The following is a 27,761-nucleotide window of genomic DNA, read 5'->3' on the forward strand; positions in this document are numbered from 1 at the left end:
GAGGTGCAGTTCAACCCATTGCAGGGTGTTAGATGTGGCCAAGGCTTGGGAAGGATTTGGGAAAGGGAACAGGCCCACTAAAAAAAAAAAGAGAGAGAGAGAGACAAATGGGAGAGCTCTCTGTCTCTCTCTCTCTCTCTCTCTCACACTGTCCACTTAAAAAAAAAAAAAGGGAAAGGGAACAGGAGCAGAGAGAGAGAGTAGGGGGTGGGTGGGAGGGAGGAAGTGAGTTCAGGTTTATACACTTTGGCCAGTACTGGAAATAAAGGACTAGGGAGTGATTAGAAGTGAGCAGTCCAGGTCCTACCTCTTGGGCAGGAATCTGAGGTTTCTTGGCCAGTTTGTATAAGCATACTCTGTACCATATAGAGGATAATGGTAGAAAAGGACCTGCTTTCTTCAGGAATAATGGGAGGTTCTTCAGATGTTGGCTTCATCAGGGAAGCTGGCACCACACCCTTCTGCTACCTATGAACTGCTGTGTCCAGTGTCCTTTAGGGTTTGGAAGTAGCCCCTTCCTGCCACATCTGAGAGCCATTGCAATCTTGTTTGCCAGCTCCTGAGAACAGTGGTGTCCTGCACCTCAGCTGTGACCTGCAGGCTGGCACCGAAGTAATCCTCCTAGGACACTGAATCATCATATCATTGCCCAACTCAAAAAACCAAATAAATGACAAGGTAAAGTTCAAGGCTTCCTGCTTGTCATGCAGTTCTCCCCAAGTCCTTAAAATATCTTCTCCCCACACCCATCTAAATAAATACTCTTTCAAGCCAGTCCTGGTTTATGTTAATTTTTAATGCTGTTATTAAGTCGGCCAGTGAATGAACACACACTACATGGCAGGCTCTGTGTTGAGAGCTTAGCATACCCTGTCTGTAATCTTTTCACTCTGCAAGGTCAGTAGTATTCTTCCCTCTAATTGGTGAGAGAAAAGAGGCTCATGGGAGTGAAGAAACTTGCCAGGGATTGTTTAGCTAGAATGTGGAAGAGCTGAGTTTTAATTTTCTACCTGTCTGGTGCTCAAACTTGTGCTTTCTATACTTAAACCCCTGCCCCCTCCTTTTCCAATTTGATGAATCAGGGGAGCGTATAAGGAATGTTTTCCTTTCTAACCCTTCCTGCCCTTGTGAGAAATACTTGTATCTTCCTTTCCTACATTTATCAAAGACCTAACTCAGGCTCTGCTTCCGCAAATCTCCTCCAAGGCCCATCCCTGTTTGCATTCTTCTAGAATGACTCTGTGTACCTAAGTTAACAGCAGAGAAATGAAACGGCCGTCGTCTGTGCAACTTCAGAGACTGCTCTTTCTCCGGAAGCCCAGGTGTTGGTCAGCTTCCCTAGGGTCTTGTAGAACAGCATTTCCAGTGGTGCAGGGTTGCTGCCTCTAATGCTGTCCGCTCATCCCCTTGGATCCCACTCATCCCGAAACACCCACCACCAACTCAGGTGCACACATTGCCCACGTAATCAAAACCCACTTGTGGAAGTTGGAGAACAGCAGGTCTTTCACTGCCGTGCAGTAAGACCTCGTGTGCTGGATGACTGTGGAGTCGTCTTCCAGGTCCCTGCTTTCACACACCATAGACAGTGCTGGATTCAGGCTGGGTGTTCAATGCCCGGCCCTGGTGTGCTCCTGGACTCGATAGAGTTCTTCTTTTCCTTAACTTCAAAAGCTCCCCGAGATCCTTTAAAAATTGTTATTTATTTGAGAGACTGACAGGGTGGGGAGGGGGAGACCAACCAACAGAAAGAAGCAGAGAACTACCATCTGCTGGCTTGCTCCCCAGATGCCCATAATGGCCAGGACTTGATTGGAGCTGAAGCTCAATATGAGGATGTTAATCCAAGTCTTGTGCATAGGTGACAGGAACACAATTATGTGTACCACCACCACCATCATCTCCCAGGGTCTACATCAGCAGGAAATTGGAGTTAAGAGCTGGAACCAGGAATTAAACCCAGGTACTCTGATGTGGGCATCTTTTTTTTTTTTTTTTTAACATTTGTTTTTTTACTTGAAAGGCAGAGTTACAGAGAGGCAGAGAGAGAGAGAGAGAGAGATCTTCTATTTGCTGGTTCACTCCTCAAATGGCTGTAACCAGGAGCCAGGAGCTTCATCCAGGTCCCCAACATGGGTACTGGGAGCCATCCTCCACTGCTTTCCCAGGAACATTAGCAAGGAGCTGGATTGGAAGTAGAGCAGCTGGGCCTGGAACTGGAGCCCATAAGGGATGCTGATGTCTCAGGCCATGGCTTTACCCAATATGCAACAGCACCAGACCCAGATGTGGGCATCTTAACCATTGTCTTATCCACTAGGCTAAACACCCACCTCCCCACTCCACTCCCCAGCTTTTTAAGGGGACATCAGGGACAAGAACATTTCCTAAGTAAGGTATAAAGGAAGTTAGAGATTCAAAGAGACACTACAACTTCACAAGTTTCAGAATCAGTTGCCCTGATTACCGACTTATTTACATAGCACAGTTGTGAACTCTGCATCTTCAGGAAGAGGGTAGCTCCACTTCTGTCATCATGTTCCACGTGAGAGGGAAAGGCCCTTAGTATCTTAGGAATAGAAGTGCTACCCTCCCCTGGAATGATGGCTCTCCTCAGCATATCTTTACTCTACAAGGACTGTCTGATATTTCCAAGGCTAAGGGAAAGAATTTTACATTTTAAAAGAACCATAACAAATCCCCATACCCTGTGCCACCTACTCACTGATTTCTAAAACTGTTAACCTACAAAGAAAAAAAAAAGATGTCATTACCACAGTTAGACTTAAGGCAAATATATGAGTAAGTTTGAGAGGACAACATTGGCTAGAATTCATCAAAAGCTTTTGAGAGTAATTTTTGATGACAGGGTTAAAGTCAAGAATATGTAGACAATGACCATCTAGCTGGAGGTTGGACCTGTTCTGCCGTTGGCTACTCCTAGACTTTGGGAGGTAGCACTGCCTCTTGCCTTTCCCATAACCTGGTCAAGTGGCCAGAAAAGAACAACCTGTATTGCATCACCTACACCTTCTTTAAACAAGAAGAAGTTGATTTTTCCAGATCCCTGCAGAAAAGGCATACTCTGGGAGACTCGCCCTGCCATGAGGACAATTTTGACATCTGATTCACTTTGAGGAGGTGGCCCCTGTGTGTCATCCTAGATATTCACAGCTCCGAGTGGGGCAAGAAGTAGGATCCTATTATTGTTTGCTTCTCATATGCCAAAGTCAAAATGCTGAGTGTTTTCCTGAGCCAGCGTTAGAGAGCCAGAGGACTTTTCAGAAGGTTCGTGATGAGTGAGTGGTGCAGGATTTCTTCCCATTGTGGTTGAGCCTGATCCGGACACACCACAGTTGAAACCAGCCCAGCTTCCTATTTCATTGTGTGTTGGGCTGAGAGTGACTCATGCAGAGAGGTATGTTTATCCCAAACTGGCAGGAGCTGTGTGTTCAAGGGCAAATGCTGTGAACAGTGGGGAGAGCGAATATTTGTTCTGCATGACCTCTTTTCTCTGAAACATTGTATTTGTGCCCAGACTGACTTGATTAATGCTATTATGGTCCAACATGCCCTGGGGAGCACCGGGGGTGGGTTTCCGTGTCTCACTGCAGTCCCACAGACTGGTTTGAATACTTGGACTTCACCCTAAAGATACCGGCTTTCTTAATACTTTCTTAATACAAGGAAATGACTGTCAAGGGCAGTGGTTCTCAAACCTCAGCAGCACGGAACCTCATGGAGGCCTTGTTAGCATGAAGATCTATGTGCCCTGCTCCCAGAGTGTCTGATTCAGCAGGTGTGGGTGGGGACTCACATTTGGCTTATCTAACGATTCCCGGATGATGTCAGTGGCCCTGGTCTGGGGACCACAGTTTGCCGCTGTGTAGGTAATCCATGATTTCTGTAAAATCATCAGCCCTACAGGTGAATAAGTTAGAATTTTTATATAAGAAGCTTCTCCATTCCCTCCTGCAAGTTTTTTCTTGCTCGTGATAAACAGATGACAAAGGCAAGGGGCATCATTCTTACACTGGCTCTTTTTATTTTTAAAAGATCTTATTTATTTGAGAGGCAGAGTCACAGACAGAGACAGGGAGAGAGAGAGAGAGAGAGAGAGAGAGAGAGAGAGAGAGGTCTTCCATCCAATTGTTCATTCCCCAAATAGCCATAATGACTGGAGCTGGGCCGATCCAAAGTCAGGAGCTAGGAGCTTCTTCTGGGTCTCCCATGTGAGTGCAGGGGCCCAAGGACTTGGACCAGCTTCCACTGCTTTCCTAGGCCATAACAGAGAGCTGGATCAGAAGAGGAGCAGCTGGGACTGGAATAGGCACCCATATGGGATGCCAGCGCCCCAGGCAGAAGCTTTATCCTACTGTGCCACTATCACTATGTTGGCCCCCGTTGGCTCCTCCGTGTTCTAAAATGAGGCTGTGTTTTGTAACCAAGTAGTTCTTCTGTAAGATTCCAGAGGCCAAGAAGCTGCTGTCAGAATATGAGACCGGGTATGCAAAGGGTGCGAGGAAGTTACAAGGCTCCTTTTCAAGGGAATGGGTGAGGCTGGGTTTGGCTTGGGGCAGGTGGCACCGACTCAGAGTCAGCACAGGTGTGGCATTCTCTGGGTGGCATTCCTACTTCCCGAAACCTTGGGTGAGCTTGTTTTCTGGGTTTCAGAGAGCTCTCTGAAAAGGCAGTTCATTCGCTATCTGAGCTCTCCAAGTTTACCACTCGCTCTTTAGCCTTTGAGGAGTTAAAATATAATGTTAAAGCACACAGTGTTTCATTCACCATCGCCATATTCTCTGTGTTCTAGTAATCTGTATGCTTTCTTTTGTTTCTTTCTCTTGTTTGCTATTTGAAGTATTGTGAGAAAGGAGTAGTTTAAGCAAAATCAAGAAGAACAATGAATAGGAGAAAAAGGCAGCCGGGTTATTCCTCACTAGGGTGTCTGATGGGGAGTGGGAGAGAGGGCTGAGGACACCCCAGAAAAATGGCAGGGGCTGTGGGCACCCAGGTCCTGGGAGGGTCCTGTAAGTGACACAGGGGCTAGATGGGCGTCCACTGCACTGTTGTCCAAATGCCACCTGTGGGCCCTTCTGGGAAGCCATTGAGGGGCAGAGTTTTAGGATTGACACTGGGAATGCCATCTGCTGGGCTGGATCCCAGTTGTGCTGGGAACCAAGGGAAGAACATATGTTCCTGTTTCTGCTCACCCAGAAAACACTTCTGCCGTGTATCAGGGTCTCAGCCTGAAACTTAGAAGATAGCAGGGAGCCAGAGCAAGTGTCCAGCAGCAGCCTGCGTCACATCAGTTGTATTAAGGCTTATTTTCTTCCAGGAATTTTGGGAATAATCTGATCCAAAAGGCCCTACCTTCAGGAGAGTGTTGGAAGAGGGGCTGGTTGAGAATGCAAATAGAGGGAACACAGGTGGTAGAAGGGGAGTATTTATGCTGTTGTGGGGGGCAGGTATTGGGGGTTCAAAGGAAGGAACAGTTACGGAATCGAGGATTCAGAAACGGCTTTAGGGAAAAGGGGCCTTTGACGTTGGTCTTGAGGGTTCTGTACGTTTCTCGAAGTCGGGGATGCTGTTTGATTCAATTTGTGTCCACAACTCAATGTCTGCTCCACGGTAAGTTCTCGCTGAATGTTCAATGACCTAGTGAGTGAATGAATGATGTGAATGGATGGGGGAGATGGTTCTCCTTATTTAGGAACCTAACATGAGATAATCCATCTAGATACAGAAATTAATAAAATGCAGCTCTGGGCCTGGATACACTTACATTTCAGCAAGCACCATGGGCACATAAGTAATTAGGACACAATTATGAAATATACTAAATGAAGAACAACTATTAAAGCAATATGGTACTGCGGGGCAGAGTGTGTTAGACTCTTCCAGGTGCTAATGGCAGACTCGGCTTCGAAGGAGGAGGAGTGCATTGGTGGCTAAAGGGGTTTGAGAGAAAGGTGTTTAAGTCGGTGGAAGAGAAGCAGTGAGATGCAGCTCCTGTGGCTGCAGTGCCACAGTTCGGTTTGGCAGGGGCTACCCCTGGCCACATTACCCAGTGAGGATCACAGGAAAGAGAAGTGAGGGACTTGGGGGTCACACTGAGTTGGGGGTCGTACGTCCAGATGCCTCCAGGAGTCAGGCATGTGACCTAAATGACTAGGGACTGGGATGAAGTGGCTCTTTCTAAAGGAGGGATGCTGCGTTCTAAGTCCCGTGGAGGGACATAGGCCAAGTTGCCAGACATTCTGGTCTTCAAGAGCAGCTGGGAATGGGGATGTGCTCTGGGTCTTATTGGGGGAATCTATTTCTTCCTGTGGGCAGGCTTGGCAAGCACTGGGGAAGCCCCAGACCGCGAACTGGAGGTCTTTTGGCTGAGTCCTGCCCACAGACATGTATGGGTTTGGCACACGCAACGCTTTTGTAAGGGGAAAGTTGAGTGACTTGCCAACACGTCAACATCTGGAGATTTTACTTGTAAAAATCTGAGTGTGGGGGCAGACTCCTCCAGAGCCGGCAGCTCCAGCCTGCACACCTTCATTCCCTAAAGGTGGGGTGCAGCCAGGGAGCTGGGGCTGCGGCTGCCACGGGATGGACCACAATGCTTCCACCTCTGGAGGACACAGAGCCGTGCTCTTAACCCGTCCGGCAGTCCACTGTTTTCCTTCAGTGAAAGCAGGACCAAGAATGTCTGCTTTTGTCTCCCAGTAGGGAGGTCCAACAAGTTGTCAGGAAAGGTTGAGCATGGCAAAGAACTACCGGCAGATCACAGCAAAAAATGAGAGAAAACACGAGCTCAGCAAGTGAGAGCAAAGGAAAAGATTTTAAGAGCAAAAAGAAGTGCAGGAAAGGAGATTGGGCGGGCGCTGTGGTGGAGCGGGGAAGAGCCACCACCCCCAACACCGGCATGTTGCTGGCAAAGGGCACAGCCCAGAGCCAAAGGGAGGGACTCAGAGCCCCTGGCAGAAGGAAGGAGACCAAGCTGTAAGTGGTGAGAAGAATCACTTTTGTCACCTAGCATTCAGCTAGGGTGTTCCACACTTGAACCTGTGAAGCCCTTCCCTGTGCCTGTCCAGATCCTTCTCTCTCTCATGCACCCTACGAGGTACAGTTGTTGCCCATTTGCCTTGGTGGTTTAGCAGAATCGTCCTGTAAGCCTTTAGGATTTCATGGACTTGCCTGAAAAATAAGCCTTGTTTATAAGCGGGGTGTCCCAGGACCAGAGGAGGGCCGTCCTGTGACCCGTAATTCCTGCTGACCTGTGGCAGAGCTCCTTCAGGAAGTTCACCTGCCAGCCTCTTGAAGCTCACATGCCTTGGGCAAGCAAGCTGGTGGCGCTGGTTCATCTTCGCACAGGAGAATGAGGCGAGACGCCTAATGATGATTTGAGGCAGGGACGCATTGGCTGTCCAAGAACAGTTGCTTTAAAGTGTGAGCTCGGGAGTCTTCCTGGAGGAAGCTGTCCACCCTGTAGCAGACCCTGCTGGCTGTTCCACCTGAGCATGTCCCACTCTGGGGTCAGGTCATTCAGTCTTTCTGAGGCTCTGGTGCCGCCCTAACTTCTATCCGCAGGTCAGTTCAGCTGGAAATTGTGCTTCGCTGTGTGGTTCTCATTCAGAGAGCTTAGTCGGAGTTGGTTTGAGACTGGTCCAACAGTAAGCTCATTCCTTCAGCTCTTGTTTTTCTGTGAGTCAGAGACTTAAACAGGTCTTTTATGTTTTGTCATCAGTTGAGTTGCGTTGACATCATCAAAATTGCCTAATTGGTAGATGCTGCTGGTGAACCCAAAGCATTTAATCAACTTTCAGTTTCACCCTAAGCCTGTTGCTATGGCAAAGAGAGAGGCAACCAGGCTGGTGTCAAAGGCATGAACATACGGAACATGCATTTATAGAGCACAGACGTCGTGCCAGCAGCTGTGCTAGACTCCGCAAATGCCATGGCCGTCACCTTCTAGTGGAGAAAACAAAAGAAAGCAGGAAGGGGATGGAGTGTTTTGACGGTGGTGAGTAGACAGACGGGCAGCAGAGGGGGCGGCAGACAGACTGCCTGGCCTTAGGGGGCCAACAAGAACGCTCTGAGAAGGAGACGTGAAAGGTGCTTTGGGATGAGACCAGAGAAGGAACCAGCCTTGCAGACAGCTGGGAGAGAGAGTCTTCTGGGAAGGGAAAAGCAGGCAGCTGGAGAGTCCAGAAGCAGTGAGAACTGGAGCCAGGGAGCCGGGTGCCTGTGCAGAAGGCTTGAGAAGGAGGCGGGGGGAGGGGCAGCCGGCGTCTTGGATAGTGCAGGGATTGGAAGTCACTTGGAGGGCTTCATTGTAGAGCAGTCTGCTCAGACTCCGTTCTGACAAGAACATTCTGGTCGCTGTGTGGCAAAGGGATTGAGCACTTGTGTTGAAAGTCTACTCTCTGCAAGATACAAACCCCTTGTGTTCTCAATGACTGTGCCTTTGTACCCTTCCTAACGCCTAATTCTGGTGAGCGATCCATTACTTAGAGGCCTATCTGATTGTTTCTAAGTTCCAGCAAATCTCTGGTGCTGCCAGCCCTGGAGGTGAGCTGTGTTTGTAGAAACTCCTGCAGGAGACGTGAACTGGGTCTGAAGGTGTCTCATTCAAAGTTCTTTTATCTGTCTTTTAATGGGCTCCTTCCCAAGGGGGCAACAGAGATGAAATGATAAATGAGGCCATTTGTTGGGGTGGAGATGTGTTGGTAAAAAAAAAAAAAATCTGTCATCCCTTCGTGGGGAGGCTTGCATGCATGAATGAGGGGTGAGATGTGTCGAGGGTGCTGGGTGCTGGTGATTCCTATCTGTGTGTGTACAGTTGTTCCTGTTGCTATGCAGCTCTTGAGAATCTGAGGCTGACAGATACAAATCAAACCTGCTGCTGAAGATCTGTGTAGACAGCAAGTAGATGAGTGGTTGCCTAGGACTGAGCAGGGCAAGGAATGAAGAGGGCTAATGGCAGTGGGGTTTCTTGGGGTAATACGAAGGTTCTACACTTACAGTGTGGTGTTGGTTGCACAACACTGCAAATATATTAAAAATGATAGACTGGTACACTTTAAATAGCAAGTTGTCTGGTGTCTGAGTTATATCCCGTTAAAACCAAACCTGCTGCTCAGCACACTGGGTACTGTTGAAAAGGTGACATTGAAAGCCGTGAGCTGGATTTGCAGTGGGTACTGCATAGCTGGTGTCTGTTGCCAAAAGTCAAGGAAGAGAGCCTTTCTGAGTCTGAAGTGGACTGCATGGCCGTTCATGATCAGGGACTTTAAACCGTGAGCCCCGTCCTCCTGCAGTAAGACACTCCAGAAACGCGGGTGCTTTTATTGAACACTGTAATCTGAGTGCTTCCTACACAGGAACTCAGCTATCCTCCTAGGTGTCTAAGTAGGATTCACCCCCTTGTTACAGAAGAGGAAATTGAGGCTTAGAGAAGAACAGGAACTAAGAGGGGCAGAGCCAGGAGTGGCACTGGAGCCCGTCTGATCAGAGTCCGTGCTGTGGCCATCTCGTGCCTGGCAGCTCAGCCACTGTGACATGGCACAGGGATCTCAGTGCGCCCACCGGGCTGACGAAGGTCCTAGCAGCAGCCGGCCATGCTCTGGTGATGTCGCTCACCTCAAGACCTCAATCCAGGGCCGCATGAGCAGCCTTTGACATCTGAGTGCCTAAGCTTTCCTTCAAGGATACACAGGGCCCAGCTCCTTCCCTCCCTGAAGTTCCATCCCGGTCCCATACTCACTCCTGGCCACAGCCAAGCCACAAACACCCCCTCCCTCCTTCCCACCCTCTGGCCTGGCTTCCCCTCCCCCTCCACCCCCATTTAAACCCTACCCATCCTCAGAGGCCCACGGGAGACAGTCTTCCTCCTAGGAGCGCTTTTCTGGTTTCTTTCTCCTCCTCATCCGCCACGGGGTTTCCTCCCTCCCTGAGTTCATGTTCACGCCCCAACCCCGCCATCTTCCCTGCTAATCCGTAAGCTCTCCGAGCGCAGGATCTGGGCTTTTCAGAAGTCTGAGGGGACCGCTCCCAGTTTCTCCTAAGTTCTCTGGTTCGGGAGGCCTTTGTTCAGAGGCTGCCCGGCTTCCGGCGCCTGGACAGGACCAGTGCTCTCACCTGCAAGCCCCTGCTCATGCTGTCCCCACCTCTGAACATTCTCCCCTGTCACTCAGTCACCTTGTCCCCAGCCCCCAATGTCAAATTCCACTCCCTCCCCATGCCACTCCCCCCAACTCTGGCCCTGCCTCCTGCAGGTCTCCTTCTTGGAAGCCCTGGCATATTGCCATGACCCTCGTCCCCACCCCCGACCCCTACCCCAGGGGCCAGCTCCCAAATGGGAATTCCGTCTGTGTGGGGGCTTCCTGGATGCTGATCCCTGGGGTCTGTGCCTTCAGAGGTGGGGGTGGCAGGGCTCCTCTGGGGCCTGAGTTCCCCACCAATCCTGGCACAGCACAGCGCACCCAGCAGACATGTGCCAAGTCCATGTTTGTTGACTCTGTCGATAAGAAGTTATTTCCCAAGTGGTGGAAAGTTGCACTAGGAGTTTTCATGGAGGCATTTTTTTTTTTTAAAGATCTGCTTGTGTATTTGAAAGGCAGAGATACGGAGGGAGGAGAGAGAGAGAAAAAGAGAGAGAGAGATTAATTTTCCATCAGTTTGCTCACTCCCCAGTTATCAGCAATGGTCAAGGCTGGGCTAGGCTGAAGCCAGGAGCTGCATCCTGGCAGGAGCCCAAGCGCTTGGGCAGTCTTCCACTGCTTTCTCAGGGAGCATTAGCAGGGAGCCAGATGGGAAGCAGAGCAGCAGGGACTGGAACCCATGGTCACAGGGATGCCATTGTCGCAGGAGGCTGCTTAACCCACTGCCCTACAATGCTGGCCTCAGAAAGTTGTTGTTGTTTTTTTTTTAAGATTTATTTATTTACTTGAAAGTCAAAGTTAAAAAGAGAGAAGGAGAGGCAGAGAGATAGAGAAAGAGGTCTTCCATCTGCTGGTTCACTCCCTATTTGGCTTCAACAGCCAGAGCTGAGCTGATCCGAAGCGAGGATCCAGGAGCTTCCTCTGGGTCCCCCATGCAGGTGCAGGGGTTCAAGGACCCAGGCCATCTTCTACTGCTTTCCCAGGCCACAGCAGAGAGCTGGATCAGAAGTGGAGTAGCCAGGACTGGAACCAGCGCCCATATGGGATGCTAGCACTGAAGGCAGCGGTTCCACCTGCCACGCCACAGCGCCGGCCCCAGAAAGTAATTTTTTAATGTTTCCCTCCCTTATCTTCCCCTATTCCCATGTTGGATTTAAGTATATATGTTTTCCTTTTTCTTTTTCTTTTTTTTTTTTCTCCAAGAAGTAACCTTCACTAGGGCCTTGCTAAACTTCAGGAGATAATCTATTCTCTTCCACTCAAGCAGATGAAATTAAATGAGAGTGACAGAAACACCTGGGGTATGCTCTCTGGGCCCAGAACCAGCAGCAGAATACCTGCTCTGTGTTTGTCTTTTCTTGCAAAGCTTACACCTGACCAGGTCACGTCATACAGAAAGCTGCAGGTGCCTTCGTCTCTAGGCAGTGGCTCTGGAGCTTGTCGCGTCACGTCCGACTCTGCAGTTGGGTGCCACCCTCAGTCATGTGCTTCAGGCTCCTGGTGGGTGCATTAGACACTGGCGAGACCCGGGGAAGGTGAGTTGGTGTGCTTGTTGGCAGAGCGGGAGGCAGGGCGCCTTTTCAGGAAAGATTCTGTTTCTTTTTTCTGCCATGGACAAGTACCTGAATGAAAACCTCGCCTCACTGCTTCCTGGCAGTGCCACCTTGGGCACAGCGGAGGGCCAGCCTGCTCTCCGGAGGGTGGGCAGTGGGAGGCCCTGAGACGAGAAGCAGGCTGATCCCCCTGGTGTCCAGGCCTCAGCAGAGCCGGGTTCCAGACCCCCAGGTGAGGTCACCGACAGCCCACGTTTCCCCTCGCAGGGCTTTCCCCAGCTGGCACAAGCGCCTTAGTCTCTGTGAAGCTCAGTTTGCCCCTCTGTAGGATGAGGATAACTTGGGTCTAATGGGATCTAGGGAGTTAATATCTTTCAAACCTTTTCTACATCGGGAGGTGCCACACACGTATTAGCCATATTCATTGCTTGGTCTAAGATGCTATTTTTGGCTGGCTAATGATTTGAAGTGCATCCTGGGAAGTAAGTAGAAGCAGCCAAAAGGAAGTGGTGAAGGCAGCTGGATGGCTTCCTGTGCTGTTAGCAGGTGCATTTGTACCGTGCAGGTTCACTTCAATCAGCAAATGAGCGCTTTGTGTTTTGATGTCTTCACCCCCCTCTAAGGTGTCTGAGTTTGGAATGCGAGAGTACAAAGTGATGATAGTGCTGTGTCTGGGCCCAGCTGCTACTACCTCTGCCCCCTTGTCATCCCGGGAGGGACTCACACGGGACCCCAGGCCCTCTCAACTTCCGAATCAGGATGGGTGTGGCTCTCTCTCCTGCAGTCCCTAAAGACATGGTGTGCTGCCAGCAGGATTCAGCCCCAAGACACTGCCCCATCATTCCACTTGATCCACTTCTAGGTGGAATTGCTGGTGTGGGGGCAATTTGAGATCCCCAGGGGACCTTTAGAGGTCCTATCAAATTTTAGAGGGGATTTGTGTAACGCTTCCGAACTCCCTGCTCATGCAGGCTGGTGGCCATCTTGCCTGACATTCAGCTGACACAGGCATCTGGGTGCCAGCCTGGTGCCACAGGGACTCCCAGGAGGGGGTGACCTCATGTTGTTTCAACCACCACCCTGGAAAGCAGTGTTCTTAGCCCTGCTATTCAGTCCCCAGAAGTTGAGGCATGTAGCAGGAAAGGCAGGACTGGGAGTCAGGTCTCCCAGCTTCAGGTTCAAGGTCCTTTCTAATGACTGCTGGGAGACGAGGTGTGACTCGTATCACATGACTGTATTCCAAGGTGGAATTACTGAGTGCGGCCAGAGAGAGGCTAGGGGAGGCTGGACAAGGAGGGTGTTGCCCCAGTGAGTCATCCCAATGGAAAGGTGTGTCTCAGGAGTCACTCTTTCAGGAGGTGGAGGACAGGGCTCCGTGCTGACTTCAAATCCCTCTCCAAGATCCCCCATCCCATACAGAAGGCAGGTGCAGCACGTCAGAGCATGTGTGTCCGCTGACTACAAGGAGGAAGCTTCCTGGCTGAATTATGATCATTGCAGTACCTCCTGGCCTTGGGAGTTGGGGGTTGGGGACCAGCTTAACTGGAGTTGAGCCCAGGCTGTTTCTATAACGAGGAGCCCAGCTGATGGGTTGGTGACAGTATTGTTTACTTATGGAGGAATAACAGAGATTTGTTTCGTGGCCATGGAAAAGGTGACTCCAGTATAGGGACGTGTTGTGAGCAGAGAGCTACAAGTGTCAGGTGGACCAGGGTGGAATTATCAGACCACTGCCCGCTGGGACTGTTTGTGCCAAGTCATAATCCTGATTACTAAACTCGCGTGGCGTAAGGAAATTAGGTCATGGAAGCCGATTCAAGAGAAGGATCCTTTTTGGACAACTAATGACAGGGTAGCAGTGCATGTGGCTTCCAGTAACTACCGCTTGCCGCAGCAGGCAATGAACTTTTAGGTAAACTGCAAATTAAGCACTCAATGAATTTATTTAAGCTCTTGAGTTTCTTGTTGTCTAGACCATTCTGGCACAAAGAAAGGGAGTAGGAAGTGAGGGAGAGCAGTTCCCTACATGTGGCCTCACATTCAGGAGGAAAGTAACAGGGCAGAAGCCAAGAAAATATTCTCGATAATGAAGCAGTCTCTTGGAAACATAGACTCCCAAGAGAACGGGTGACCTGTCTTGAAGCAGAAATCATATTTACCATACAGAGACCCATCTTGTGATAGCAAATTCAGGCCAGTCCCAAGCAGAGACAGATGTCTGGTCCAGGCCTCTGCTCAGGAGGGAGCTCCAGGGAGGGTGCTGCTGGTAGCAGGTTGCGTTTCTTTGCCATCTCACTCCTCCTCTCCACGTCCTCTTTGCCCATTGTGTACCACATCCTGGAAGAACACCCCCTTCCATGCAAAGTGTGATTCCCCGTCTGCTTGCTTAGGAGCAGGTACTAGCTCTGGGGTGATGCTGCAGCCAAGCTCCCCTCTTCTGAGCAGTGGGATAGAGACCTAGTGAGTACGCGGCACCAGCTTGATTGCTTCTGTGCGGGATGAGGTTTTCCTGAGGAAAGCTGTGGGCAGCTTTTGAGCATGGACATTGCCGTCACACTGCTTCTTAGGTGTGTTATCTTGAGCGTGGTATTTATTTAACTCCTCTTAGCTTTGGTTTCTTCTTCTGCAAAACAGGAATAAGACAGCAGTACCCCCATAAGGCAATTGTGAGGATTATGGCTATTCATTAGTTGTTCTCACAGCGCTTGGCATATAGTAAGTGTTTGATAAATTTTGTCTCATACAATAATATATAATATATAAAATACAATTAATATATTTATATTTATGTAATAAAATATATATGCAATAAAATAATAGTGTGCTCAAGTTATGTAATGTGATGTCAGAAACTGAAGACCCTGGGGCTGGCGCTGTGGCATAGTAGGTTAAGCCTCTGCCTATGGTGCCAGCATCCCATATGGGCACCAGTTTGTTTCCTGGCTGCTCCACTTCTGATTCAGCTCTCTCCTAATGGTCTGGGAAGACAGTAGAAGATGACCTGAGTACCTGTACCCACATGGGAGACTTAGAAGAAGCTCCTGGCTCCTGGTTCCTGGCTTCAGATTGGCCCAGCTCTGGCTGTTGCAGCCATTGGGGGAGTGAACCACTGGATGGAAGACTTTCTCTCTGTCTCTCCCTCTCTCTGTCTATAACTCTGCCTCTCAAATAAATAAGTCTTTAGAGAAAAAATTTAAGACCCTGTAGTTTCATGTACGAGATGCTACAATAATGATATTGAGTAGCAACCTGAATCCAAAAATTGAACCGAAAAAATGCAGAGGGGAAAACAGATTATCTTGCATCTGAAATCAGAACTATTCTAGAAATTTAGAGTAACTGGCCATTGAGTTTGTGGGTTGGTTTTTTGTTTGTTTGTCTTTAAATTAATATTTATTTATTTGAGAGGCAAAGAGCTCCCATCAGCTGGTTCACTCCACAACAGGCCCCAGTTGAGGCTGAAGCTGGGAGCCCAGAACTCAGTCTAGCTCTCCCATGTCAGTGGCCAGAGGCCAATTACTTGAGCCATTTCTGCTGCCTCCTGGGGTCTGCATTAACAGGAAGCAACTCAGGGGCAGAGGTAGGTATTAAACCCAGGCAGGCTGATGTGGGATGTGGGCAACTCAACCAGTGTCTTAACTGCTAGGCCAACCACCTGCCTTGAACTTGCAGGTTTTTAGGGCAGGATTAATATACTGTGAAAGAAAGCAAAATAAACACAAAACAAGGGAAAAGTAAATGTGGTACAGATATTCAGTGCTGAAGGATGGGGAGGAGAAGAAATATTTGCTCAGCCTAAGTCTTAGTGAAAGCCTCGGAGGAGAAACGACCTGGGCTGGGCCTCCTGGATTGGGTTTGATTTGAGCAGTTTAGGTACAGAACATGAACGCAAGTGTCGGGGAAAATAGAGATGCTGGATTAGGAAGTAGCCAGGACCAGTTCAGGGAGATTTGAGTATTAACAAAAATTCATAAATAATTGAGTATTTTAGTGCTGAGTCTTTGAAATCAGACTGCTGGAGTCCAAAACCACAGGTACACTGACAGACTCAGCAGATTAGTTCCATCTCTGCTGTCTAACCAGCCAGCGTGGGCCTGTGATCGATGATTTCTGCAGGCAGGCAGAGAACTTGGTCTTGATGGATTTGCAGATCTACTGGGATACCTTTTTCTTTTGTTCTTTTTAAAATAAACTTCGTTTTGAGAAAGCAGATTTTGATGAATAGGAAAACTGAGAAGGCGGTGAGCAGAGTTCCTGTTTTTTTTTTGTTTTTTGTTTTTTTTTTTTTTGACAGGCAGAGTGGGCGGTGAGAGAGAGAGACAGAGAGAAAGGTGTTCCTTTTTCCGTTGGTTCACCCCGCAATGGCCACTGCGGCCGGTGCACCGCGCTGATCTGAAGCCTGGAGCCAGGTGCTTCTCCTGGTCTCCCTGTATTAAGGACTCGCGACCTTGCCCATTAGTAACATTTTACATCAGTTGGCTCATTTGCTACAGTTAATGAGCTGGGATTGATACCTTTTTGCTGCTGTCCGGGCTGTGTTCGGACTTCCCTCGTTCTTGGCTGCGGCCCTGTTCTGCCAAGGATGCTCCATCTGGAATGCTGTGCTGGATTCAGTCCTCCAGCCTCAGGCTCCCTCGGCTCAATGGTTTCTCAGACTTACTTTGCACTTGAACTTTGTGACAGAATTGAAGGATTTCTGCAGTCATTTTGTAGACTGTTCTTCCATCTGGGGTTTTTCTAATGATTAGAGTAGGATTTGGGGATTTTTTTTTTTTTTTGGAGGAGGAGGGGGGATGAAGACCATGGAGGCATAATGCCAATTTTTATCATGTTATATGCAAGGTGCATTCTGTCACCATGGCTCTATCAGTGGTGACGTTGACCCTGGTCACCTGGCTGAGGTAGTGGCTTTCAGATTTCTCCTCTGAAAAGTCCCTCTTTTTTTTTTTTTTTCTCCTCTCTCTCCACATCGTATACTATGGAAAGAAGTTACTAGATGTCATCCACTTCCACCCCACTTCCCAAGTAGACTACTCTTTGCAAATTGCATTAGGGAAGAAAGATGCAGGGAGTAGGAAACTCAGCAATCTACGGAACAAACAAAGGCTTGGGGGCCTTGGGCGAGTGTGACTGAGAGGGGATGAGTGAGCTATTTGAGAGCAGACGCAATTTAGTGGCCGATAGAGGAAGGTACCAAGGAAGAGGGCAAGGTTTTCAGTGTCGGTGATCAGGGAATTGTCTCGTCTAAAGAGCGCTGGATTAGGACTCACTGCATTTGTGTACTGCTTGTTTCTTGGTTGTATCACCTTGGGAAAGTCACTTGATTCCTTCGTCCAAATTTGTACATTTTTTTAAAAAATTTATTTATTTATTTGAAAAAGAACTACAGAGGGAGAGGAAGGGAGAGAGAGATCAATCTTCCATCCACTAGTTCACTCCCCAGATGACAGTTATAGCCAGGGGTAGGCCAGGCCAAAGCCAGGAGCCAGGAGCTTCTTCCAGGTCTCCCACATGGGTAGCAGAGGCCCAAGCACTTGGGCCATCTTCTGCTGCTTTCCCAGGCTGTTAGCAGGGAGCTGGATTGGAAGTGGAGCAGCCAGGACTTGAACCAGCGCCTATATGGGCTGCCTGTATCACAGGTGGTAGCTTTACCTGCCACCCACTACTCTGGCCCCTAGCATGTGCCTTTCTAACATGGCTTTGACAGCACCTGTTCATCCTGCCTCTGGAGCTCTTGTGAGAGAGAAGCAGACAGAGCAGATTTGTAAGGACTTTCACAGCCATCAGACACTTTTGTTTCCAGGGCTGGTGAAGGGACATGGGGTGCTATTGAGAGAAAAGGGGATTTGGGAGAGGGAATTCACTAGTTACCTGGGAGATTCTGAGTATTTGCCAAGTCGTAACTGATAGAGCTTATGGTGCCTGCCTGCTAAGGAGATTCTTATTTCAAGTATGCGTTCTCGGATTTCTGATTCAAATGGTCTCATTCTATCTTCTGTCCCTGGGAGGGAGGTAGCATGGGCAAGGCAAAGCTGGTTCAGGATTTGAAGGGAGAGCCCTACCTAAATTCTGTGGCATCAAGGCCTCTGCTTGAGCGCAGAAGGTCCCTGAGACTGCTGAATGGCCTCAGGTCTGTAGACATTTTAATAACAGCACACCCACAGTGGAACGCTGGTTTCGCTTCTGCATTGGAGTTTCAGGGACGTGGCTGATCTGGTTTGCTTGACGGTGAAAGACAATACGTACTTCATAAATTTCACGGAAAATATGTATTCTGAAAAACACTCTAGGTAGATGTCAAAATTATTTGCACCAAAATAAGCTTATCTTTAATTCCATTTCCTCGTGAACTTTTAGAAGTGCTCTCATAGTTTGATTATAGTTTGGCATTGCTCATAGTGTTATAAAGTCACTTTAAAGACATTTTTAATTTATTTATTTGAAAAGAAGAGAGACCAAGAACACGAGATATCTCCCATCCACTGTTTCACTCCCCAAAAAGGCTACAACAGCTGGGATGCACGGTGTGGAAACCGTGAGCTGGGAACTCAAGCTGGGTCTCCCAAGTAGGTGACAGGGACCCAAGTACTTGAGCCATCAGCTGCTGCTTCCCAGGGTGCTCATTAGCAGGAAGGTGGAATCAAGAGTGCAGTGGCGCCGCGGCTCACTAGGCTAATCCTCCGCCTTGCGGTGCCGGCACACCGGGTTCTAGTCCCAGTCGGGGTGCCGGATTCTGTCCCGGTTGCCCCTCTTCCAGGCCAGCTCTCTGCTGTGGCCCCGGAAGGCAGTGGAGGATGGCTCAAGTGCTTGGGCCCTGCACCCCATGGGAGACCAGGATAAGTACCTGGCTCCTGCCATTGGATCAGCGTGGTGCACCGGCCACAGCGCTGCGGCCGCGGTGGCCATTGGAGGGTGAACCGATGGCAAAAGAAGACCTTTCTCTCAGTCTCTCTCACTATCCACTCTATCTGTCAAAAAAAAAAAAAAAAAAAAAGTGCAGTCAGGACCTGAGTCCAGGTACTCTGATATTGACTGCACTCTGATATCCAGGTACTCTGATATGAAATGCTGGTGTCCCAGGCAGTGTCGTAACCTGCACAAAATGCCCATCCACCAAACCGCTTGTTAAGGGCTGTGCTAGGTTCATAACAACAAAGGCTTAATAAAGGAGTGTGTATGTCACTTCCACAAAGCCGCATGTACTAGGAAGGGCCGGCAGAGGCACCCAGAGGGAGCAAGAACCTGCTGGGTTAGAGCAGCTTGGTTCCCCATGAGGAAGCTCTTTCATCAAGTAGCCAGGAGCCCCTCCAGACTGGACAGCATGCGGTGCACGGATTGCTTTACCTTTTCAGGCAAGTGAACCCTTGGCTCTTGATACTTGCAAGTATTTCCTCATTGTTCGGAAAGTGTGCAAACATGCTTTTTGTTTTTCATTTTACTTGTCTATTTTGCCAACAAAATTGATGAGCCATGGAAGACTTTAACCGCCTCTGCCCAAGTTCTGGGGTAAATCATTGACCACTGGGTACAGAGGACTGAGGTGGGAAGCCAGAGTGCTAAGTGGACCTCCACTAATAACTTGCTGGTGACATTAGGCAGAAATGCCAGCTCATGGCTCATCAGGTTCTCTGTCAGTACACTAAGGAGAGCCTAGCAAGACTCTGAACGGTGGAACCATAAGTCAAAATCATCAACAGAGCTACTGGTAAATTAGAGGTGTGCAGAACTAGCTTCCTGTCTGTATGGCAACAAATTCAGCATATTTCAAAACAGGAGAATGGGACCAGCACTGTGGCATAGCAAGTAAAGCCGCTGCCTGCCGTGCCAGCATCCCATATGGGCGCCTGTTTGAGTCCCGACCACTCCACTTCTGATCCAGCTTTCTGCTATGGCCTGGGAAAGCAGTGGAAGACAGCCCAAGTGCTTGGGCCCCTGCATCCACATGGGAGACCTGGAGGAATCTCCTGGCTCCTGGCTTTGGATCAGTGCAGCTTCAGCCATTGTAGCCATTTGGGGAGTGAACCAGTGGATAGAAGACCTCTCTCTCTCTTTCTCTGCCTCTGCCTTTCAAATAAATTAATTAAAAAAAAAAAAGAAGTGAGGCAATGAACATACATTTGGTAATAGCCATGTATCTAAAGACAGTTATTCAAAATGGAATTTCTTTATTCACCTTTAAAAAAGAGAGAGGATTTTTTTTTGGTTTGATTTTTGTTTTATCTACATTGATTGGAGTTGGGATGAAATACACACTGAAGACATTTCTCAAAGGAAGACATATGAATTGCTAACAGGTACCTGAAAAAATGGTCATCACCAATGATCAGGGAATGCAAATCAAACCCACAATGAAATATCACCTGACTCCAGCGATATTAGCTACTATTAAAAGCACAAAAACTTACAAGTGCTGGTAAGGGTGTAGAGAAAAGGAAACTCTTGCCCCCCCTTGGTGGGAATGTAAATTGGCACAGCCATGGTGGAAAACTGTGAAAGTGTCTCTAAAATTAAAAATAGAATGACCCTGTGGTCCAGGAAGCCCACTGCTGGGTCCAAGTCCAAGGGGAACACGATTGCTATGTTGAGGAGACACCTGTGTTTACTGCAGCGGCTCTCACACTAGCCGGGAAATAGAAGCCATCTAACTGTCCCTCCTTAGATGAGTGGATAAAGGAAATGTGATACAGTACACATGGAGTACTGTTCAGTCATGAAAAGGGATGAAATCTTGTCATTTGCAGCAACGTGAATGGAACTGGAAGTTGTTTTGTCAAGTGAAATAAGCCAGGCACAGAGAGGAAAATACCACCCTTCTCACTCCTGTTAAGAGAATAGTGGTGGTTACCAGAGGCTGGGAACAGAGCATGGGGAGAGGTTGACTAAGCATTGCTAAGTTACAGTTCTGGTGTTGTGTTGCATGGGGGGTGACTACATGTAATGACAATATATGGTATGTTTCTCTTGGGGAAAAAACCCTGGAGTTCAGGATTTTGGATGTTTTCATCATAAAATGGTAGATTTGGAGGAGATGGAGATGTTTGTCCTGATGGGACATTATGCAGTGTATACATGTATAGAAACACCACGTGGAAACCCACAAATATGTCTGATTTTTATATGTCAGTTAAAAGTTAAAAAAATATTTGAAAGGAACACAAACTGAATCTCTTTGGATTCTGTCATTCTCTAATTAGGAAAGTCCATTTGTTCACAAATAGTTGTTCTTAGAAGTGTCTGGTGGGTGAAGGAAAGACAGATAAACATGATACAGTCTCTGCTCTTCTGTGCATGAATGTCAAAGTCATCTCTGGGCCTAGAGGACTTGGTGGTGTCATATATATTTCCAAAGGGAAATGCTTGCAAAATGCAGGTGCCGATCCCAATCCTGCCCTTTGTGGCTGGTGCCAGCATTTGCGCTGGCTTCTTCATCCAGACCTGCAGAAAAGCCAAGAGGTGAAATGATATTTCCCTCTCTCATCATTACTCAGCATAGCCTGGCTTGCTTGCTTAGCTAGGAGAAATTCAAGTGTCAAGAGAAACCACAGCATTTCCCATCCAAAAATGCCTTCTCCCTTATCGCTAAGAAATCTACTGTGTTCTAATATTGTTTTGGACTGGATGAACTTGAGAATTTAGAAAAATACTTTTTTTTAAAATGCCAGTCCTTCTCTGTCGCTGGCCTACTCATATTGCAAGAATTTGAAAGCTCTTAAGCTGGAGTACGTGTGAGGGTCACCCAGGAGCTTACTCAAAAGTAGATCCCTGGCACCCACCCCCAGGTGAGAGACCAAGAAATCTGCATTTTCATTATTTTAAGTTTAATTGCATTTATTTTTTAATTTATTCAGAAGGCAGAGATGGGGGAGGGAGAGAGAGACTGAAAGAGAGCCCCCATTCAATGGTTCACTCCTCAAATGCCTGCAGCAGCTAGGGCTTGGCCAGGCCAAAACCTGGAGCCAGGTACCCAGCCTGGGTCTTCTGCATGGGTGGTAGGGACTCAAGTACTTGAGTCGTCATCACCTGCTGCCCCTGAAAGTTCGCCTTAGTAGGAAGCTGGAATAGGAAGCAAAGTCGGGACTCAAACCCAGGTACTTTGCTAAAGGATGGAACATCCCAACTGGCATCTTAACTGGTAGGCCAAGCACCTGGCCCAGGAATCTGCATTTTAATGCATGGCACAGGGAGCCTTGATTTGGGGGACCAGCAGAGTTACCTTCAGGATGACTCTGGATGATGTGCCCGGCTGGTGTTGCACTGTGAGTGTGCTCTTTGTAAGTCAAGCCCTAACTGGATGTTAGATCTGCACTTGAACTTGGCTAAATTCTTGCCTGACTCATAACGATTTCCTGATTTGTAAAATTAACATGGGAGGAACAGGAGCGCAGGCGTGAGAGGGGCCTGGACACGGTAGATGAGTAGGTTGCTCACGGCTCTGAAGTTCCATTTCCTCATCCACCAAATGGTGACAAAACAAGAACATTCCAAGGTTGTGAAAAGATGCAATTAAAAAATAAGTTTATTTTTGGTGCAAAAAACTTGGAAATCCATGCAAATGAGGGATCTTCAGAGATTTCATGGGAGATGCATATTATGAAAAATCCATGGATTTCAAAATGCTTTTGAAATAAAATAAACTTATCTTTAATTCCATTTTTTCTCATGAACATCTTGAAGTATGTTCGTGGTACCTGCGACACTACAAGAGAGGAGAGAGGAAAGATGAGAGTGAAATGAAGTGACTTATGTGTGTGCACCTAGCACCATGCCTGGAATTTAGTAGATGAGTGGATAAAGAGGCTGTTACTCTCCTTCATTCTTATAGGAAGAATTAAACAAAGAAAGAAACATACTGTCCACTAACACTTGCGCAGACTTGTTAAGGAGAGTGGTTCTTACTGCCCAGGTGACTAGGTTTTTGCCCTTGCACATGTCACCTTAAAAGTCAGTGCTCATTTAGGGATCTTGATAGCATACCCCTAGCTAAATCCCTTGGAAAATTCTGAATTCTGTCGTAAATACAGGTTTTCCAGAGAGATCCCAGCAGGGCGGTAAGGAAAGGCGGTGAGCTGCACTGGCGGTGCCGTGGGGAGAATGCGGATCGTGTGTTCTGCCCGGAACGCACCTGCTCTCGGCGCACACCTCACGAGAAGCAGCTTGCTTCTCAGCATTGAGCCAGTGATGGGTTATTTGGACTGTCTTGCTCAAACTCTTTTCAGGCAGAGGGAGGGCATGACCGAGGCCTCAGAGAAACAATGGGCCGCTGTGCGCGTGGTGTGAGTGAGCCCTTTGCTGGAAGGTGCTTTCTACACTGAGTTTCAGCACGATCCGCCCCCGTCTTCCTCCTGCCAACCGCATATTTATCATTTGGAAAAAAAAAATTCATCTTTGTTCTTTCTGTTGGTTGATAAATTTGAGGTCCGCTCTTCTTAGCCCATATCACACTTGTTTAAGTACCTTTGAAATTCGATTTTTGTCTGTCTCATTGATTCTGAGTACCCAAATCAGAAAAGGATTTCGACAGCAGAAAAGACTGGTGAGCTGGACCTGCAGGTATCTCCGTGGACGGGGGCTGGACTTGCTAGGCCCAGGGCAAGGCTTCCCTGTAAGTCCTGTGCTCTGAAGGCTGCACTCAGAGACTGACAGGCAATCCCCTCAGCCCTGCCATGTGATCTTAGGGTCTGAAAAGACCCCAGGAATCCTCTGGCCCAACCCCTTTTGTTTTATGGAAAAGGGAAACTGGACTCAAAGGGACCTACTCAGTTCGCAGATTATCTTTTTAAAACGACTGCCTGCAGTGTGTGCATCAGAAACTGTGTGCGCCCAAGGAGCCTTGTAATAGACCTCCAACAGGTTAAGTGAGTTCCCATATTAAGATCAGGAGGCACTCTCAGGTAGAACAGCCCAGAAGCCGGCCAGCGTACACTAATTAATGGCTAAATAAGTATTGATTGAGCTCCTTTGGTGCATGAGCATTTTGCTATATCCTGGGGACCTGCGGGAGGGAGGAAGGAAAAAGTACAAATGGGGAAAAAGAGTGAACTTGGGTTTCATTCCCTCTTCAGAGAACATCCAGGCTACAGAGAAGTCCTGCTGGAAGATGTGGGGTTTTTTTCCCCAAGGTTTTTTTTGGGGGGGAAAGGCAAGGAGGGGGCAGTGAAACATCTTCCATCCACTGGTTCACAGCCCAGATGGCCCCAATGGCCAGGATTGAGCCAGGCTGAAGCCAGGAGCTTCACCTGGGTCTCCCACATGCGTGATAGGGTCCCAAGCCCTTGGGCCATCTTCTACTGCTTTCCCAAGCTGTTAGCAGGGAGCTGGTTTAGAAGTGGAGCAGCTGGTGGCCTCACCACTGCTGGCCCCTCCAAGGTGCTTTCTAAATCAAGATAGAGATATGTTACAGATGGACACTATGGGATATTGAATATGATCATGTATTTAATGGCCCAGTGGTGCAGTCTGGGAGGAGGAGGCAAGAGGACACAGGGTCCATGTATGTGTGGTCCCATGATTATTGCCTGGGAGAAGGCTCAGTTCGTGCTTGTTGGATCACCAGGTGACTCACTGGTTGTGGTCAGTGTTTAAGACATCTTATGGGATGCCTGCATCTCATACTGGAGTTGCTTGTGTTCAAGTCCTGCCTCTGCTTCCAATTCCAGCCTCCTGCTAATGTGCACCCTGGGAAGCAGCAGGTAAAAGCACAAGCAGTTGGCTCTCGGCCACTCTTGTGGGAGACCCAGATTGCATTCACAGCTCTCAGCCCTGGCCTGGTGGGATCTGGGGAGTGAACCAGCCGATGGGAGATGGTCTGTGTCTCTGCCTTTCAAATAAATCAAATACATTAAAGCTATTGATAAATATGTGGCTTATTTGATAGGGAAAAAATGATGGGTCTGTTACTGCCTCCCTGTTGGACTCCTCTGTAGGATGCTCTGTCCTCACCTGCACCTGCTGTTGTCTCTTCCAGTGGCCCACCCTCAGGACCCTCACCACCCGTCGGAGAAGCCTGTCATCCACTGCCATAAATGCGGGGAGCCATGCAAGGGCGAGGTGCTCCGCGTCCAGACCAAGCATTTCCACATCAAGTGTTTCACCTGCAAAGGTACCGAGCCCCCGCTGCCCAGCTCCGCGCCACACCAGGTCCCCGGGGCACAGGGGGATGCCCTCAGGAGCCCCGGGGTTGGACTGGACTCCAGGCAGAGACCAAGTCCCTGCAGAAAGGAGCTCCATGGGCCCTCAGTGAGGTCTCCCTGAGATCCCTGATGTGGGAGGAGGGAGTAACCCTGTGCAGGAGCAGCGAAAAATGCAGTTTTGTGCTTTGTCCTTTGTTTGCCTTTCAAAGGAAGGGCGCCTTCCTGCAAAGTAATTGTGTCCCATGTCTGTTCCTAATAGGAGGACTAGAAACCTGAAAGGTTGGGGTGCCATGTCCCTGGCACCTGTGTGTGTGGAGGTGTGAGTGTGGTGAGATGTGAGATTGAGCAAGAACGATTGGGAGGGTTTGTTTCCAAGCAGAAAAAAATGCCTCCCATTCAAGAACCACCAATTTGCAGTTGATTTGCAATGACATACCTCCTGTTGGAGCTTTTTTTTTTTTCCTGAAGATTTAATTATTTATTTTGAAAGTCTGAGTTTTAACCACTATGCCAGTCCCATGTTTTGGGGTTTTATAAAAAAAAAAAAAAAAAGTATTCATTTGTTTGAAAGGCAGAGTTAGAGATGTCTTCTACCTGCTGGTTCACTTCCCAAGTGACCACAGCTGCCAGGCCTGGGCCAGGCTGTAACCAAAAGTCCAGAACTCCATCTGGGTCTCCCACATCGGTGACAGGGGCTCAAGTACTTGGACCATTTCGAGCTGCTTTCCAAGGTGCATTTGCAGAGAGCTAGATTGGAAGTGGAGCTGCCAGAACTTGAACTGGTGCTCATATGGGATGCTGGCATTGCAGGCAACAGGTTAACTTTCTGTATCACCACAGGGGCCCCTGTTAGGAGCTTCTAAAGATTGGCATGGTAGAATAAAATACGCTGTGTTATTCCAGGTCCCAGGCATGGCTGACTGGGGAAGCAGTAGTAGTAGTGTGTGTTTATTGTTTGTGTGTTTATTGGAGAAATTGCACTCGAGCTGAGAGCATGGCTCGGTAGCTGAGGGGCAGGTGCACTCCTGTGAACGAGGTTTCATTTTGGGGATCTGTGGGGCCAGACATTCAGCATTACCATCCTACCCCATCCATCCACAGTCAGGGCCATGCTCAGGTAGGCACCTAGCTTTTCTGGAGTCCACAGTTTTGTTTTTTTTGTTTTTTTGTTTTTTTTTTTTTTTTGACTGGGCATAAGATTCTCAGGAGAAAGAGCACTAGCATACGTGAGCTGGGTGTGCTTAGTGCACGGCTAGAATTAATAATAGTGTTGTGCATTCAGGATTTTTGCTAAATGAATAGGTGATAGCTGCTTTTCCCATGGGAGTGGAGAGGGAAATGGGTAACTATGTAAGATAATGGATAGGTCCATTTGTCCCCTGTAGTGACAATTCTACCACATACATATCTTATAACATCAAGTTGTATACCTTAAATATTCACAATGAAATTTATTAAAAAAAATAACAAATGCTGTAGACATCTTATATAGAGAAATGATTTAATCCTTCTGAAAACCCCTATGAGTCAGTTGGACAAACCTGAGGTTTTCAGACAACCCAAGCTGGTCATCAGGAAATAATGAGGTTCACACCCAGGGTGGGTGCTGACTGTGCTGTCCCCTGTATGGCCGAGCCCTGCCCTTGTCATTCAGCAGCTCTGACATCTACTCACCCAGATGTGAAGTTTGTAGATTCTATGTACACCTGCCTATATGTACTATATGTGAATAACTGAATAACAACTAGAGCATGTTGGAGGAAAAAAAAATGTTTTCTGGTTCCACCCGGTTTGGCTAACTTGGAATCAGCATTCTATTTGGTTTTGTTTTTCCATACATTTCTTGAGACATGGCTTAAGGGGGCTAGATTTGGTGTGAAATAAACACAGCACATTAATGACCGCAGCCCTGTGTGCATTTTACACTCCTAGTGCAAGCATGCACTGTTAGCCTCAGATCTGGCTGTCCCTACCCAACACATCGAGTATTGGATACCTTAAAATTTTTTAAGGTATATGAATTTCATGTGCTTCATAATAGATTTAGAAACAGAGTGATACTTGCACCCTACCCCCTCTCCCATCCACACTCTCACCCTCCCTCCTCCTTCCCCTCCTATTCCTTCTCTTAATTTTTACAATGATCTACTTTTAGTTTACTTTTTTTTTATTTTATATATTTTTTGACAGGCAGAGTTAGACAGAGAGAGAGAGAAAAGTCTTCCTTCTGTTGGTTCACCCCCACAAATGGCCACTATGGCCAGCGCGCTGCGGCCAGCGCACCGCACTGATCCGAAGCCAGGAGCCAGGTGCTTCTCCTGGTCTCCCATGGGGTGCAGGGCCCAAGCACTTGGGCCATCCTCCACTGCCTTCCCAGGCCACAGCAGAGAACTGGACTGGAAGAGGAGCAACCGGGACAGAATCCGGCGCCCTGACCGGGACTAGAACCCGGTGTGCCAGCGGAGGATTAGGCTATTGAGCTGCGGCGCTGGCCTTATTTTACTTTATACTCATAAGATTAACCATACATTAAATAAAGAGTTCAACAATTAGTGTGAAGAAAAAAACACTGTTCCTCAACAGTAGAGACAAGAGCTGTAAATAATCATTGAGGCTCAAAATGTCAGTTTCATTCCTTTATATTACATTTTTCATACACTATTAGTTTCAGAATAGAACTGCATCAAGTAATTAGACCACATGTTCATTTATCCCCTGAGGGTAGAATCCTCTTTCCTTTCTTTTCTCCTCTAGTTTTAATCTAATGACCAAATGTAAGTTAGTTATGTTGGAAAGCTGCACGGTGTTCTTGGTTTCATGCTATAAATATGTCCCCCAAAGTTAAATATTTGTGTAAATTGAATCCTACGTTAAGAGCACTTGCTACTCATGGGCATTCTTTCTTTTTTAAGATTTATTTA

The 27,761-nt window shown here is 48.0% G+C and overlaps 1 protein-coding gene across 44 annotated transcripts in view; it reads left to right on the forward strand.

The window, feature by feature from the left end:
- ABLIM1 (actin binding LIM protein 1) overlaps positions 1 to 27,761 on the forward strand; it is a 325,273-nt gene that overhangs the window by 144,444 nt on the left and 153,068 nt on the right. For 38 of the 44 annotated variants that reach the window (XM_089314295.1, XM_089314270.1, XM_089314272.1 and 35 more), the window contains one exon: positions 24,675 to 24,809. In XM_089314295.1, coding sequence (XP_089170421.1) covers positions 24,675 to 24,809 — 135 coding nt within the window. Of the gene's footprint in view, positions 1 to 1,984; positions 8,018 to 24,674; positions 24,810 to 27,761 lie in introns of those variants that run through there. The other 6 variants (XM_089314267.1, XM_089314269.1, XM_089314278.1 and 3 more) reach the window with 1 other exon arrangement.

The sequence above is a fragment of the Oryctolagus cuniculus genome, chromosome 15 (genome assembly GCF_051225735.1).
Source record: "Oryctolagus cuniculus isolate XC-2025 breed Fujian yellow rabbit chromosome 15, ASM5122573v1, whole genome shotgun sequence".
NCBI classification, from domain to species: domain Eukaryota; kingdom Metazoa; phylum Chordata; class Mammalia; order Lagomorpha; family Leporidae; genus Oryctolagus; species Oryctolagus cuniculus.